Raw genomic sequence first — 16,231 nt, 5'->3', positions numbered from 1 at the left:
ACGTTCCAGCATCAACATAGGAGCGACTAGAACTTCGTATTCCATTACGACATGATCACATCAACATCAGGATGTGGTTCAACTGCAATATAGCAAAAACATTCGCGAAGAGGACTGATTATCTCAGCGGGACTAATCTTTCAAGCCAAGGCGCGCGGTTCCTTATAGGGGTTCCTTCTGCTGTTTGAGAAAAAAAGTTTATACATATTTCGACTTTCTGCTTGGAAAATTTAATTCGCATATTTGCTTATGAAGTTAACGGCGCATCCGAACGTGGTACATCATTTACCAACAATCTGGTTTTCACTGTTTCTCGAGACATTATTCATCTGCGGCTATTGCTAGTTATAGGAGATATTTCTTTTATGGTGTACACGTAAATATTTCAACCCTGAAATTAAGAGTAAATCAGACATCAAAATCAAAATTTTATAATGTACTCCGCGAAAAAGAACGTAATGTCATGATACTGTTGCCAAAATATCGTTCTGGCGACATACTTTCGTTATTAAACTCAAATGATAAACGCTCTGCGTATTTCGATTTGCAACGTGCTTCAAGAATGTTGGTCCAATCACAACTTGTTTATTTCGGTAACTGGGCATGCGAGAAACTATTATTCAATCAGCTATCTCAGTTCCAACATATCGAATTCCAGCAGAAGAGAACAGAAAATAAAAACTCATTTGAAAGAATGTTTATATAAATCTGTCGTAATACTTTCACATGCAAACGCACCACGTTGTTTTGGCGTCGATGTTTTGCAACATAAAGACAGAAACAGCTAAGCAGTCGTGACAAACATTGCGCGAAACGAGAAATCAAAGATGGCGGAGTTGTTAATATTTTCACGCAGAAACATAAATGACTCTGACACGTCACGTGACCACTCCACTACCATCAGAGAGGTTGGGACGGAAGTGAAACTCTTAGCTCGTACAAGTAAATGAATGTACTTCAAAATATTACATTAAGCGGATCACGTTGCACGTTTGTTGAGTTGATAACGCACTGCATCCAAGCATAGACTATGCAAGCAAAAATACTTTGTGGTACATGAGCAGACGTAAATTCAACAAACAGACAAGTCGATTCTTTTATGCAGCAGTATTTATTAGAAACACTAGTAATACATCCGATCGTAACTCAAAGTAAGTTATGCATTAACAATATAATCTTCTTCGAAACGGTGCCTTGGCCGAAACTAATCGATTTTATGAGTCAGGAGTAATTCCTGTCTTATCACTGTACACATTCGGACATGTAGCAGAGTTAATTTAGTGATGTTCAGTGTTTTACATTTGTGATGACACTAGATTTCCTGGAATAAATATTCAGAAGACATAGCACTGAATGGCAGCCAGAGGCATCAGAATATGAAAATTCAAGTTACTCATAATGAAGAATACAAGTTTCTTTGAACGTACAGTGAAAAAACTAACAATCTTGTTTTGGAAGATGAAGTGCAGGACGTGAAAGGTGAAAAGAACACTGCTGACATTACCGATGATACTAACGTCTAGAATTTGTATTAAAACACGCAATTATTGTGAGGACATAGGAGACCGAAATGGCCGGTGAAGGAATCTAACGAGAGACTTTTGGTGGAAAGAATGAACTGAAAATAACATTAAAGAAGAAGTCTTGTCTAGTCAGTGAAATTTGCTTTACAGCTTCAAAGCGCTTGAAGAAAAAAATGAACAACGAAGTAAGTGATGTAATTCAAAGGCGTACCTGGTGTGAAAAAGGTGTGACACGTCTGTACTACACCGTGTAACCAAGCGATCTGCATCTAAATCTACTCTACCCCGCAAATCACACTTAAGAGCCTAGTACAGAGTTCATAGAAGATGAAGACGTAAAAGAAAGAAGGCGGATGAATAATAGTCTTGCATACCACAATATTAGAAAGGAAGATAGAGTTGGACTTATTACAGATATCTAAAACGGATCGTCAACAACAATATCCAAAATACTGTCATTTGGGGTGCTGAGTCGTAAGTCCATAGAAGCTGTAAACGATGCCGGATTGAGACAGAAACTTAAGTTCAATTATTGGTATTCTTTTCACAGTTACCAACATTTTTACCTAATGATAAAAAAGAGAAGGCTCCAGAGATAGCGACTGAAATCGTACTTCCTGTCATAGGCTCACTATATAGAAAGACATGACGACACACTTCTTTTGAAAAGGAAAATTTCTGTCAGTTCGTAGCTGAAAAAGAGAATCACTTTAAACCCATCCTTCAGAGAAGCAAAGATGCAGGAAGCAAATTTGAGAATTACGGATCTACTTTTGTCTTATTGTAAGAGTCTCTTTGCACTGAAAACTGATATTTTCAGTAATCACCTGGCGATTGCAGCGGCGAAAACTGGTGATTACTTGTAAAGCACTGCTACCAATTTTGTCTTTGTTTTCTTTTTTTACATTTTGGTATGCGTACTTGTCTCCCTATTATTTTAATCCTGCTACTATTATTTAACTCCCGAGGATGAGCAGCCTCGACAAGAAAGTGAAAGAACTTGGTGTAAGACGTATGTCCAACTTCTCCACCCACTGAAATTTTTTTTGTCTCATTTCCTCTACTGTTATTCTTAGAGTACAGGTGCGAGTACAGTAACGTCACGTCATTCACAACACACGCACAGACATGCACATATAAATTTAAAATAGTTCAAATCCCCAGCTTGCAACCAAGGATTCTGGGAGATTTTTCTTCATTATAAGGCAAATACGGAACTAACAATCCCGTGCCATTTACTCCTAATTGGCCTGTGTCTCACTACCAGCTCGTTTCGTAACTGGCCGAGAGGACCGTGACTCTGTGACGAGCAGAATCTCACACAGCCTACACCCCCTCCCGCTTCCTCCCCCCTCTCTCCCTCTCTCTTGCGGTCGATATGAGTGCACAGGTGCGAGGAGTGCTACGCAAGCCTATTAGAACGAAGTAAATGCGCAACAACAGAAGCTAACAATGCAGAGTGTTCATAAACACACATTATTTTATCATATATCATCACTTTATGACGCGCATAACATAACTGGTACGCATTACCCTTCCATAGTGAGTACGATAAGGCTACGTCTTTTCGACCCAGTAGATGGAGTAGCCACATTATGCGAAGCATGCAAATCAGTTCAGCTTTCTTTCACATTAACAACCTAACTTCGTCAACTGCCAGAGAGGCCGCTTTATTGGCGTATGTCTTAAATGTTTGTTCTGGTAAATCCTCTGCCATTGTTTGCTGAGTCAAAATTCAGCGCCCTTTACAAGTTTTGCTCAGAATGAGATGCCGACATCTGTCTTGGTTACACCGATAAATAAATGCAGTTTTAGAAAACAATATCAGAGCGAATAAAGAGCAAAAACTGGTCATTGAAACTTGAGAATTACATAGTGTTCTGCTAGGAGCTCGGAAGAACTTTTTTATTAAAAAAAAAGAAAAGAAAACCACTTTGCAATGAACAAGAGTACGTCATATCACCTAACGACTATTTTAATGTAGCACACTTTTCCGACCAAGAACAGCAAAATTCTGCGCAGTAGGAATTTTTCGATCAGCAGATGAATTAGGGTTATTCTGAAAGTCATTTTTGTACTTCTTGTTAGCACTGCAGTTGAACGATGATTAATGGAATATTATCATGACGTCTGGCCAAAGAAAATCCCATGTATTTTTATTTTTTGTTTAACATTGGCCCGCAGTTGCACTGCAACGTACCTGTGGATGATTCTGTGCAGTCTAGCCAACCTAACCGTTGAGAGGCGGTGGATTTCGTAAGTCTGAAGAAAGTGACAGCACCAAGACAATAGTGAGCCGACAGAAAATGGATTTCGTACCTATGCATTCGAAGTAGAAAATAAATTATCGTCATATTTCCAGCTACGTGTTAACAATATCAGCTGCCTATTGAGTTATGCGATGCAAACTGAGAGTACTTACATATGCATCTGCGTCGTAAAATTACAGAAACTCATAATTTTAAACGTAACCAGTATACAAACGTTATGGAAAAGAAGACTGAAACATTGATTCTCAAAGTGTGTAATTTCCACAGGTGAGGCAACTATTCACGTCAATGAGTGCGTATATTTTCCGCATTTGAGCTTTTAGAGTAACCAACGAGATGGCCGAGTTCGTGCGCACCTCAGGTGGAGTCGGTAACATTCACATTATAGGAGTCCTTTCTTCATATAACACACACAGTTTACGGAAATTCGGCTGTTCAGATGTGTTACAGTGTTCGTTTTCTCACAAACCGGGAAAGATTGTTTTGTATAAGGATGGCGCAACACGGAGATGTAATGCTACTAAGGAAATATTGATCGAAGAGAATCCTCTGTTTACCTACTCGGAACCCACATTTCAAATCATTTTATTTTTCTCTCCTGGAGCTATACAAAGCTGTCGTAGAACAATGCGACCTACTGCTACGGTCACACCCAAACAGGACGGGTATAAATTGTCTCCTAGGTGTATTTATTGCTACAAATGGTGGCCAAGATTTAGTACTAAAAGTGAGGAAAAGCACTCCTTATTTACACATGCAAATTTTTGTGCATGTAAGTTGACTTCATTATTTAGCAGTTTCTGTATCACACCTCGAAACCTATGCTTAGAATGCTTCCACTGCACATTCTTACGAAAGAACTTACACATAAAGGAGACGCGGTTGGAGTTGTAATGAACAGAGACAATACATAACTGAGCACTTAGACACATATGAAACACAATAGTTGGCCAACGAATTGCAAAACTTCTGTGGAAGGACAATGCTACAGACGCACCCTAAATGGACAGAGACAGAATATTCGCTAAATGTCTTTCGTTCAACAATTGGTGGTCAAGATTTAGTACTAAAATTGGAAAAACACTCTTCTGATTTACATACAACAATTTATTACTATGTTTATAAGCTGGTTTGATCTTCTACTACACCTTGAAAAGCACGCTGAAATCTTTTTGCTGCTCATCCATACAAAGAAAGGTGTATGTAAAGTAACACGCAGAAGGGGTGGTAGCGAAACAGAGAATATGTAATAAGGGCACTGAAACTGACACTTGCGGAACACAGCAATTGGCCAGCGAATTCCAGAAAGACATCCTTGTCAACAGCGCTCACGTGCGTCCCAGGAAGCTAACAGAGAACATAATCAGCGACACAGGCAGGACGTAGTGCTTTGTGTGTACTTACGCGCGGCGGCAGGTCCTTCATGGCAATGCGCCGCTGGCAGCTCGCTACTAGCGCCCGTCCTACGCGCACCAGTGACTAGCGAGCGCACAGCCCTGCAGATCAATGTTGCGCCAGCAGCAACGCCACAACTAGAATACACCGCCAGGCAGCTCTGCCGTCGCCCCGAGCACGCCCGTGCGCCTGCGCATCGACTTTCCGCTCTCGCCGCTGTTCAACTATCGTGAATTCCACTCGACCAATCGCCGAGCACCAGCCGTCAGCGTGAATGTCCCTTTAACTGTCCCTTTAACTGCCTGCGATAAGCGACCAGTTCGCTACTGCAGCAACGCATTGACCAGCTGTATATGACGCATATTCAAACAACCACATTCTGCAAAGATTACGCATATTGTTCTAAGGTATAACAGTGACAGTCTTGCAAATTCTTTTTTATTGTGTACTAGCTGAATCCGGCGTGATTTGCAATGCCAAAGAAAGAGAAAAAGTCTGATTTTATACTCGTAATCTGTTTATTGAACTGCTTGTCGATACACATTATTTCTGGTTTCTCCGTCTGCTACTTACACGAATAAGTTGACAGTAAATACTACATATATTGCATTCGTCAAAACTACGTACAAAATATTTTATCTATCATTAAGTACACAAAGTCGCGGCTCTCCATGGCGCGAAACTGGTTTCCGTTTGACACCTGGAGCAACACTAGCATTCCAAGCTGTGAGAAAGCAGACATATACCTGAATCTTAAAGACAATATTTGTTACTTTTTGTGTTCCATTCGTTAGTAAATTACTAAGTGGCATAAACTATCGTGAAATAAATGTAAGAACAGTCAAATTTCATTGATTCAGTAACATAAACTACAACTTACTCAGGAAGAAATACTAATACTTTCGAATATCTGCATAACTGCAGCTTACTCCACTGAAAGCAAAAGAATATAAAGAAATATTTTATCATATTTTTCTATTGTCATCTGTTCTTATTAAGATATTAACTTTCAAAAAATGGCTCTGAGCACTATGGGACTTCACATCTGTGGTCATCAGTCCCCTAGAACTTAGAACTACTTAAACCTAACTAACCTAAGGACATCACACACATCCATGCCCGAGGCAGGATTCGAACCTGCGACCGCAGCAGTCGCGCGGTTCCGGACTGAGCGCCTAGAACCGCTAGACCACCGCGGCCGGCTATTAACTTTCCATGACACGTGAAAAACGTTTATGACGTCTAATGATACGCCCATTCTCAACGCTTCACTTGACTTTCTACTAGATGAATATTTTTGTAAATGTAATTACTTTTGCTTCAAAAGCCTATATGTTGAAGGTTCTTGCCGTTTGTGTTTCAGACGCAGCAACTATTTTGCAATTGGTTTCTTCTGTGTTGGGAAACAGCTTTATTTTATTTGTCGTTTTATATCGGTTTCCTTTCAGCTACAGGTGTGGTGGCCTATTTTCGACGTTAAATAATGTAGGTATTACATTCGATACAGGTTTCCTACTTTCACTGATTTGTTTGAAAGTTTAGCGAACAAAGCTTCACGTTGTTGATTAGATACACGACATTTTCTTGTAATGCTTCAGTTCTTCTGGTGTTTACTAGCAATTTTTTGTTATTGACGTTGTTTAGTACATATCTCTACATTACAGGAGAATAGGAAATAAACTGTTGGTAAGATGCCGTTTCATCCCTCCCAGGCTCCATAGGAAACTAAGAATGGGCTAATGGGCTGTCAACGTTTAGTTATTGTCGATTTTTGTTGCATTAAATACGCTTCCTATTGCATAAACTATCCCACGAATCAATATAAACGATATTATTCACAACCATGTGATATTACTGGCCGCTTGCAATTATGCTATCGCAGCAGATAACAAAAAACAGACGGAGTGTCGTAACTGCTAAGTTAGACTGTGATTAACCAGTATATAGGCCTACCATACACCATGTATAACAATGATCACGCATGTCACAATCTCTGCCGTGTTAAGGCTTGAAACCAACATCTAAGTCACGTGACTCGGGGCAGAAAGCCGAGTTCCTGTCATTATGTGCTGTGTGAAGTGAGCTGACAGAGTTTTTCTCATTTATAGCTAAATTTAGGCATTCATTTTGGCAATTGAACGAACTGTAGCACTACTGTTACACATGCAGTAGTGCAGTTAACCTAGTTTCTCCGGAATTCCTGGTAATAAAACAATGGTTATCGTTTATACATGTGATCAGGTTGAAACGCATTGCGAGCTATTTTTAACAAGCGACAGAATAACTGTTATTCGGTGAATAATTTTATTTTATTTTTATTTATTTACTTATTTTGTAGTGTGAATTCTAGTAGTTCACCGCTTCCACAGGTTTGGAAGACAAAATAACAATTTCGCACGCAGCATTACTTTTCTAACGATTCCATAAGAATATGTGTGAGATGTTTTAGTATGCCTTGTAAGAAAGAAAATTCGCTTATGCGCCTAACATCAGGTAACTACACAAAATAAGCGGATAATTTTCCAACTTTTGCTTAATCTAGTACAGACACCGAAACCACATCAAGAACGGAAGTGTAATACATTACATTACGTTGACAATACTTGTGTAGTGAACTACATATTAACAATATGTCGTCTCAAGAACCTTAGTCGCCCATCAAGTTTTACATCCATGGGTCAAATTCATTCCAACTTTCAACTCATGGAAATAGATCTACAAGGATTTTGAAATAGTGAAACAGTTCCCCTTCACATCTGAGATTTCCATCCGTTTGTGAAGTGTGTAGGGTCGAAAGAAGACTTCTCTGGGCATATATGAAAGACATTAATTGTGCTGTTAACACAAAAAAATCTGATCTGTAACGAAATTACACTGTAGATGGGGAACCTTGTGGGATGTGGGATGAGTCAAGATCTACAGTAACATCAAGCAAATTGTAGACAATCTGAATTAACATTAATGTCTTTACCTCTGTACTGCATAGTTATATTCATACATAAAGTAGCTAATTAATTGAAGTGCAAAGAAAGAGTCTTGCTTGTAGTACATTACTATTTAATATACAAGTTGACAAGATACATTCGTACCTACCAAATAACCAACAGAACTTTTTAATTATTGAATCTAGATTTTCAAGAACTAAAAAGAGTGGTTAATTTGAGCATAGTTTTCCTTTGAGTTGATAGAAATTCCCTGTTTCTTGCTTTGTGTTAGATGGGATCTTGCTGAATATCAAACGTTTGCAGCAGAATCCATTACTCCTCTTAGAACACTGGGCAAGAATGCAAAGTGCACATGAAAATGATTTTGGTTCCTTGTATCGTGTTAAGTACATCACAATCCAGCAGAAACTTGTTTCTGTTGTCAGTTAGAAAAACTATAATGGAGTACTAGTATTCGGGAGTAAGAATACCAAGAGCCTTAAAAAGCATTCTGCGCTATGTGTAGTTTATCTGCTTTACACAATAATCTTGCTGCCCCCTGTGTACCACACATGCCCACATACTTTATTTATTTAAAGTGCCCTGCCCCGGAGGATTCATTTGGAGCAGAATCAAAATATGTCAACATCAGTGCCCAACCCCCCCCCCCTCCCACCCAACAAAAAAACATTTACATGGTAGCAATGTACACTGTAAACATTTTACACAAAACTTCCTGGCAGATTAAAACTGTGTGCCCGACCGAGACTCGAACTCGGGACCTTTGCCTTTTGCGGGCAAGTGCTCTACCAACTTTTTTTTTTTTTTTTTAACTACTTTTTTTTTTTTTTTTTTTACAAAGAATGCAGTTGGTATATTATTGTGATTTTTTTTTAATTTTATTTATTCATTTATTTATTTTGAATTTTTTTAATATTTTTTTTTTGTTTTTTTTTCTCATTTTTTTTTTAAATTTTTTTTTTTTTTTTTTTTTAACAGTAAGGAACTGAAAACTAGTAAGTGCACTCTTTGCGTCGAGTTGGGGACGCACATAACTAAAACCATGCTAATAGTTGTAGAAAAAGGCATAAAGAAAGAGAACAAAGTGCGGGGCGAAGGGAACCATGAAACAAAACTGAAGGGTGGAATCCATACCACCATTAACCAGTGCTACATCTTGCACCGGATGGGGAAACTAAAACTGCGAAGACCTTTTCGCACCGGGGACAAAAAGAGGAAATGGGGCAAATACTGCTACAGAGTGTGAGGGTTCACAACGAAACTCTCCATCTGCTGTATCATCTAGGTATGACTTCTCGTAATGATGAAAGTAGATCCCACGTCGTACCGTGTAGTGTTCTATCATCGTATTGTAATTTTAGCTTCTCTTACCCGTGATGTTCCAGCTACGTGGAGGGTCGTGGAACGCACTCCACAAAAAATTGGAAAAATATTGTCGATACTTAGGGTTACGAAGGATCTTGCAATGTCGTTCCTGCAAATAGTTCCAAAAGTCTAAAGTGTCCTTAGTGCCGTCTTGAAACAAATAATGCACTGCATGTCCACGAAGCCACGTCATTGCATTAGTTTTAGTGCGTGGGTAATACGTTTCATCCGGGAATAAGATAGTCTTGGGGTCGATATGATTCGGCGTTACCCGAAGGAAGTATGCTGACATTTGCCTCACTAAGTGCCACACTGCCGTAGACTCGCCACAGCTAAGACGGTGTTCATCGTCGTCTTGAACGCCACAGGACGTGCACGTGGGTGAGTCCACCATGTGGATCGCATGTAGCCTTGATCTGGTCACCTGCTTACCGTTGACAGTGATATACCACATCGACGTGACGTCAGTGTCCAGTGTTACGTGGTGAATTGTCCTCCACACTACTCGCCAGTTGACGTTCGGGTGCTTACTCTCCACGACGTTATCGGGTCGTCCACGTTGTAGGACCCTATAAACCGTCTTTGCCGTCGCCAGTTGAGTCGCTGGTAAGGCAAGTCGAACGTAACTGAGTTCGACGTAAAAGACACCGATGTAGAAGAGCGAGGAGGGGACGTGGTGTATCGGCACAGGCGGCAACAGGGAGGGCGGTGCTAGTTCTTCTATTAACAAACTGGTCAGACTGTCCGGACGGCGGTGCCGTAGTTTGACTAATGTGCTCACAAATAGGGCGACCGCTCTGTCATAAACGTGATAAAGGCCAAGCCCTCCTCGATCCGGAGGAAGGGTGAGAGTCTCATATTTAATCTTGAAAAGCATTCCTGAACTCACGAAGGACCCAAAAGCCGCATGTATACGGCGTGCTAACATCACCGGTATAGGTAATATCTGGGCGATGTGCGGAATGCGTGACGCTAAATGTGAGTTAACATACTGGGTCCGTTGGACGATGTCCAGGGCTCGTAGGCGGTTGTTGGCAATTCCAGTCCGAACATTCCGTAAAAGCCGTCGAAAGTTGTGAGCAGCGGTCCGTCGTATATCGTCTGTAAAGTCAATGCCGAGACATTTCAAACTATCTCTGAGCTGTAAGGGGGTGACACTGTTCTCAGACAATCCGACCCCGATGTTCATCGCCACCGATTTTGCGACGTTGATACGACTACCAGCGGCCATGCCATATTTCGTTATCCAATTTAGTGCGCTAGCGGTGTCGTCACCGTGGCGGATGACAATCACCAGGTCGTCAGCGTACGCTTTACACCGGAAAGTGTGGCCTCGTAACGTCATACCCGTTAGTCGTTGGCGCAGGCCGCAGAGGAGAGGTTCCATGGCCACAGCGTAAAGTAAAGTGGACAGAGGGCACCCTTGGCGTATCGATCGAGAAATGGTGAGGGGCTGCGAAGGTCGGCCGTTGACGATCACCTTGGACGTCGCGCCACGGAGGAGTCGCATGACGACAGTGACGAATGGCTGTGGGTACCGCATATGTTGGAGGACCGCTTCCAAATAGTTGTGGTCCACTCGGTCGAAAGCTTGACTAAAATCGATTGCCGCCAGTGCACCCTTCAGACGACATGCCCTCGCCAGTGAGATCAAGTCACGATATTCACTGAGTGCTGTTTGAATATTATTGTCGCCTCCTAATGACGTTTGATCGGGTGAGATAACATTTCGTAGGGTCTGGCGTATCCGCGCCGCCAACAGTCGAGAAAAGATCTTAAAGTCGCAGTTCAATAGCGTCAACGGGCGGTAGTCCTGCAGTCGTGAGCCACCGGACGGTTTGTGAACAGGAATAATCATTCCTTCCACAAGGGCCGCAGGGAGCGGCACGTCCGGGGATAAGAGTTCGCGACAGATGTCCGTCCATCGGGAGGCCAATAAATATTGAAAAGTCCGGTAAAATTCCAAGGGGAGGCCATCAGGACCCGGAGACTTGTTGACAGCACCTTTTCGAAAGGCGTCGATCACTTCTTCTTCTGTAATTTCTTCCATCAAGGCCGCTTCCATTGACGGGGTGACGGTGCCGTAAATCGTCTGAGAGACGTCCTCCAGTGCTGTCGGATCAGGGGTCTGAGCGGAATAGAGTTGGGAGTAATGATTGTAGAACGCTGTGTTTATGTCTTGTTGCGTGGTGAGGCGATGACCGTCCTCCGTGTCGATGAAGCGTATCAGCGCTCGTTGGCGTCGTTTACGTTCACGAAGGACGTGGAACATTGACGGGCGTTCGCTCGGTATCCGATCCTGCGTCCTCGAGCGGATGACTACCCCCTCTAGGTGGCGTCGCATATGAGCGAGGATCTGAGCCTTAGCACGGTGGACCGCCGTTTGTCGTTCCGGAGACGGCGCCATAGCATCGCAGTCGCGCAGGACCCGGAAGTAAAAGTCGAGTGTATGTCTTCGCCAGGTAGCATGGTCACGACCGTAGGTTATCAACGTTCGCCTCAGTGCCGGTTTGGCGCAGTCCAACCACCAGCGGATCGTTGTGGGATATGCACGGAGGCGATTTTCACACGAATGCCACGTATCCTCAACGGCTTGGCGGCAATCCGGGTACGACAGGTGAGCGATGTTTAATTTCCACGGGCTGCGGCTTCTCCACACTTGTTGCCGCCGCAGAGTGACGGCACAAATGTAAGCTGAGTGGTCCGAGAATGCTGCAGGCCACAGTTCCGCATCCTGTGTTCCGGCGGCGAGAGAGCGTGAGACATAAATCCGATCGATACGACTGGAAGAGTGACTTGTGAAGTGCGTGAATCCCGGTCGGTGACCGTGAAGATGTTCCCAAGTGTCCACCATCTGCAGGTCTCGAATTAGCGTCCCGAGTTCCGGGCACGGATTATGTCGTGGGAGTTGATCTCTGGGCGCCAGTACGCAATTGTAGTCACCTCCAAACACCAGATGGTCGTGGCGGCCTTGGAAGAGCGGGGCGACGTCTTCCGCAAAGAATCGTGAACGTTCGCGACGTTTGTCCGTCCCGGAAGGTGCGTAGATATTGATAAGGCGGACCCCCAGGACTGTGAGTGCCATTCCTCTTGCCCCAGGCAGAAACAGGATATCGTCCGCCACTATCCCTTCCCGAAGAAGTACAGCGACACCGCTGCCTGTTGGGGAAGCTGGAGAGACGCAAGCATCGTAACCGTACATGCCTGGGAAGTCGTCGACGTACACTTCCTGGAGAAGGGCTATGTCGATGGAAGCAGAGTTCAACATATCCTGAAGCAAGGATAACTTAGCGCGCGTCCGTATAGTGTTAATGTTTATAGTTGCAACGCGATAAGTTTGAGGTCTATCCACAGCATCCGTGTTGGCCATCAATACCCTGGTAAGGCTGTCTCGTCACTGTAACTGACGGCGGAAAGGATCAACACTGGTGGGGTAAATTTCCTCCCGTGTCGTCCGACACGATGGGCAAGGAGTGTTCCTCACAGTCGTCCGCCCAGTCGCCGTGAAACACCATCGGCTGTTGGTGGCTGTTAGTGGCTGCTGCGGCACTCGGCGCTGACTCCATCGGCTCTGCTGGCTGGGAATCGGCAGCGGATGTCTGCTTGTGATCCTGCTGTGCTGTGGGGTCTGAGGGGCTGAAGCCGTCAGCACGGCGATCTGTGGAGTTTGAAGTTACAGCGGCCTCTGTACCGCCGGTACCGTCGTCGGAATTTCCATAGTCCATGTCAGACGATCGCTGCAAACACTCGTCCGATGGAGCACGCCGCCGTCTCTTGTGTTTTCGCGGGGAACGCTGTTTACGGACGTGTGTTTCAGTATCTGAATGTGGGTGGATTTCGTCAGCTGCTCCGCTGTCTGGAAGAAAAGCCGCTGTCGGCACAACCCGTGGGTCAATGTCCATTCCGGCATCCACGCCTTCTTGCAAGGTCGATCGGTGATTATCTTCAGGCGGGGGCGCCGTTGTAGAGGCCGGATCCTGTACTGCAGAAGCCATTTTGGTCTCTCCATCGGGGGCGGCTATCGGACTACTGTCGTCAGCATCGGAAAGAGTTGTTGCCCGTGTAACTTCGGCGTAATTGAGAGGAAGGGTCGTCACCGTAGAAGGAGTCATAGATTCACCTGTCGGGATTTGAGTAAGCCGTCGTCGGAGACAATCCGACCGGACGTGCCCTACTTGGCCACAACCAGAACAAGTGCGTGGCTGACCGTCATACATAATGATCGCCCTACATCCGCCGATAACAAGATATGACGGAACATGTTTGGTCAGTTCAATTTTAATCTGTCGTACCCCGTTAAGAACGGGGTACGTTGTAAAGGTGGTCCATTTTTCGGCCATATGGCTGATCACTCTGCCGTAGGGCTGGAAAGCCGCGGTGACTACGTCCGGTGGTACTTCGAAAGGGAGTTCGAAGACGCGTATCGTACGGAGGCCAAGCCCCGCGTGATCGATAGAGACCGCCCCAATATGGCCATCAGAATGTTTGAATTTAAGACCGTTCGCATGTGCGCTCACGATTCTGTTGCACACCTCGTCACTTACTAGCTTTACGTAGACAACACTGCTCGTGATAGAGAGATGGATACCAAATATGTCTCGCGGGTCAATTTTAACGTCGTCACGTAGAAAACGTTCCACTTCAAAAGCTCGCGGTCGTGCATGATCGGTTTGAAAACTGATCTTGATGGTGGTTTGTCTGTATGAATGTGCCATGTTGCGTCGGTAGTGATGGACTCTAAACTAGCGGCGACGAAGTAGTAAACAACTACGGGCACTCGCGACCGCGCGGACGGGACGTAAACAAGACGTCCTCGCCGCAGCGCTGCGGAAAGCAGACTGACCAACTGAGCTACCGAAGCACGACTCATGCCCGGTACTCACAGCTTTACTTCTGCCAGTACCTCGTCTCCTACCTCCAAACTTTGCAGAAGCTCTTCGCAGGAGAGCTTCTGTAAAGTTTGGAGGTAGGAGACGAGGTACTGGCAGAAGTAAAGCTGTGAGTACCGGCCGTGAGTCGTGTTTCGGTAGCTCAGTTGGTAGAGCACTTGCCCGCGAAAGGCAAAGGTCCCGAGTTCGAGTCTCGGTCGGGCACACAGTTTTAATCTGCCAGGAAGTTTCATATCAGCGCACACTCCGCTGCAGAGTGAAAATCTCATTCTGGATTTTATACAAACATTAATCAAGCTTGATACCACTGTGTCTGTCTTAATATTATTGTGTACTTCTCATAGGTGAACTGCTCTCTCGGAAGAATAAAATAAACAGCACTTTTTAACAGGATCATTATCAGTTTCATAACTTCCTTAGGATCTGCAGTAGACTATATTATGTGTGTTAAGATTGCAGCTTTTTCTGGTAAAGGGTCAGGGGGGCGGGGGATTACATTTCTGATGACAACATTTTCACATTCTCACCTGGTGTCAAAAATTTGAACAGAATACTCAGATCAGCAGTTAACACAAAAGAAAAATGAAAATACTGATGGTTGCAATACAAGCACTTAATTCATAACAGGAAACAGCACTTTTGCAAATCTTCTATCCTTGTACTGTGGAAATATATTACTGTGTCACTTAACACAGATCTTGTAGAATCAACTTGATTTAATCCAATTCTTGCTGCAGTGGAAACTCTATATGAGGGAAAAGAAAAAAAAACTGTGCGATCATCTCAAAAATTAAAATGATAACACAGTTTTAAGGCACAGAAATTTGGAAACTGTTATTCTGAATTACACACTGAAACAAATATAAGGCATTAATTTCTCACTTGTCAGCAACAGATTTTATGAAAAATACAGCGGAGGTCTACAGAATGGGATTCAAATTCATTAATTTATTTCATTCAAACAAACACAAAAACTACAGTTTAGCTGCAGCTATCACCATATGCGTCTGTAATTGTATTTTCAAGACAATCACAAAATGACTGATTATTAAACAACAGTGAGCATCGCTTCAATATGTAGCCTTATTTTACAATACTCTACGAGTACAGCTTTTTTCAGTTGATGAGTGTGATTATGAAGGGCAAGACTGTTTGAAACAAGTTTATCCAGCTGAAGGAAGACACCATTCCTTATGCCCTGAAAAGCTGAGGTCACCAATTTTTAAAAGAGTTTCTCTTATTAAAAAGGGACATTTGTCTGATAGTTTCTGTTCGCTTTGCACAAATAAACATAATCATTGGATATGATGGATAAGCCACTTCTGTTTTGTTTCGCTTTCCACAAATAAATATAATCGTGGGATATGATGGATAAGCCACTTCTGTTTTTTCTGTTCAGGGTACTAGTACCAGAAATTTTACAACATGGGGAAATTTTCCAAATGTGGCACTCCAGTTTTTTTGTAGTTTGCTAGTATGGAGATCGCCAGCGTAGTTGTTTCATTTGATAATCTGATCACATGCCCATCCTATTTTACATGCCGTTTTACTACCTGTTCGGTCTTTCTCTGTCTTTTACGTCACTTCCCAGGACTCCATTTCATATAAACAAATGTTTTGTATTATTGATTCATATAACCTTAGTTTGCTTTTTCGTAATTTTATGTGGCCAGTGGATGGAGTTCGGCTTTTTAATTGCTTATATAGCTTGTGTTGTCTTCTTGTTTACTAGAATCCTAATCTGAGATTAAAACTCCCTGATATTAATAATTCTGAAATGCGTCAATAGTATTCCCATCTATTATAATGTCATCTTCTTTCCTTTCTATGAAGAGATATTTTGT

General features: G+C 43.1%; 1 protein-coding gene across 6 annotated transcripts in view; it reads right to left on the bottom strand.

Annotated features, from left to right (window-relative positions):
• Nucleotides 1-16,231, bottom strand: part of LOC124622096 — a 303,051-nt gene that overhangs the window by 107,836 nt on the left and 178,984 nt on the right. For 2 of the 6 annotated variants that reach the window (XM_047147690.1, XM_047147693.1), the window contains exon 1: nucleotides 5,198-5,352. The exons of the other annotated variants lie outside the window; for them this stretch is intronic. In XM_047147690.1, the coding sequence (XP_047003646.1) occupies nucleotides 5,198-5,218 (21 nt within the window). In that variant the 5' untranslated portion in view covers nucleotides 5,219-5,352. Of the gene's footprint in view, nucleotides 1-5,197; nucleotides 5,353-16,231 lie in introns of those variants that run through there. 6 annotated transcript variants of the gene reach the window in all.

The sequence above is a fragment of the Schistocerca americana genome, chromosome 7, assembly GCF_021461395.2.
Source record: "Schistocerca americana isolate TAMUIC-IGC-003095 chromosome 7, iqSchAmer2.1, whole genome shotgun sequence".
Classification (NCBI taxonomy): domain Eukaryota; kingdom Metazoa; phylum Arthropoda; class Insecta; order Orthoptera; family Acrididae; genus Schistocerca; species Schistocerca americana.
This window is presented reverse-complemented; position numbering and strand designations above follow the sequence as displayed.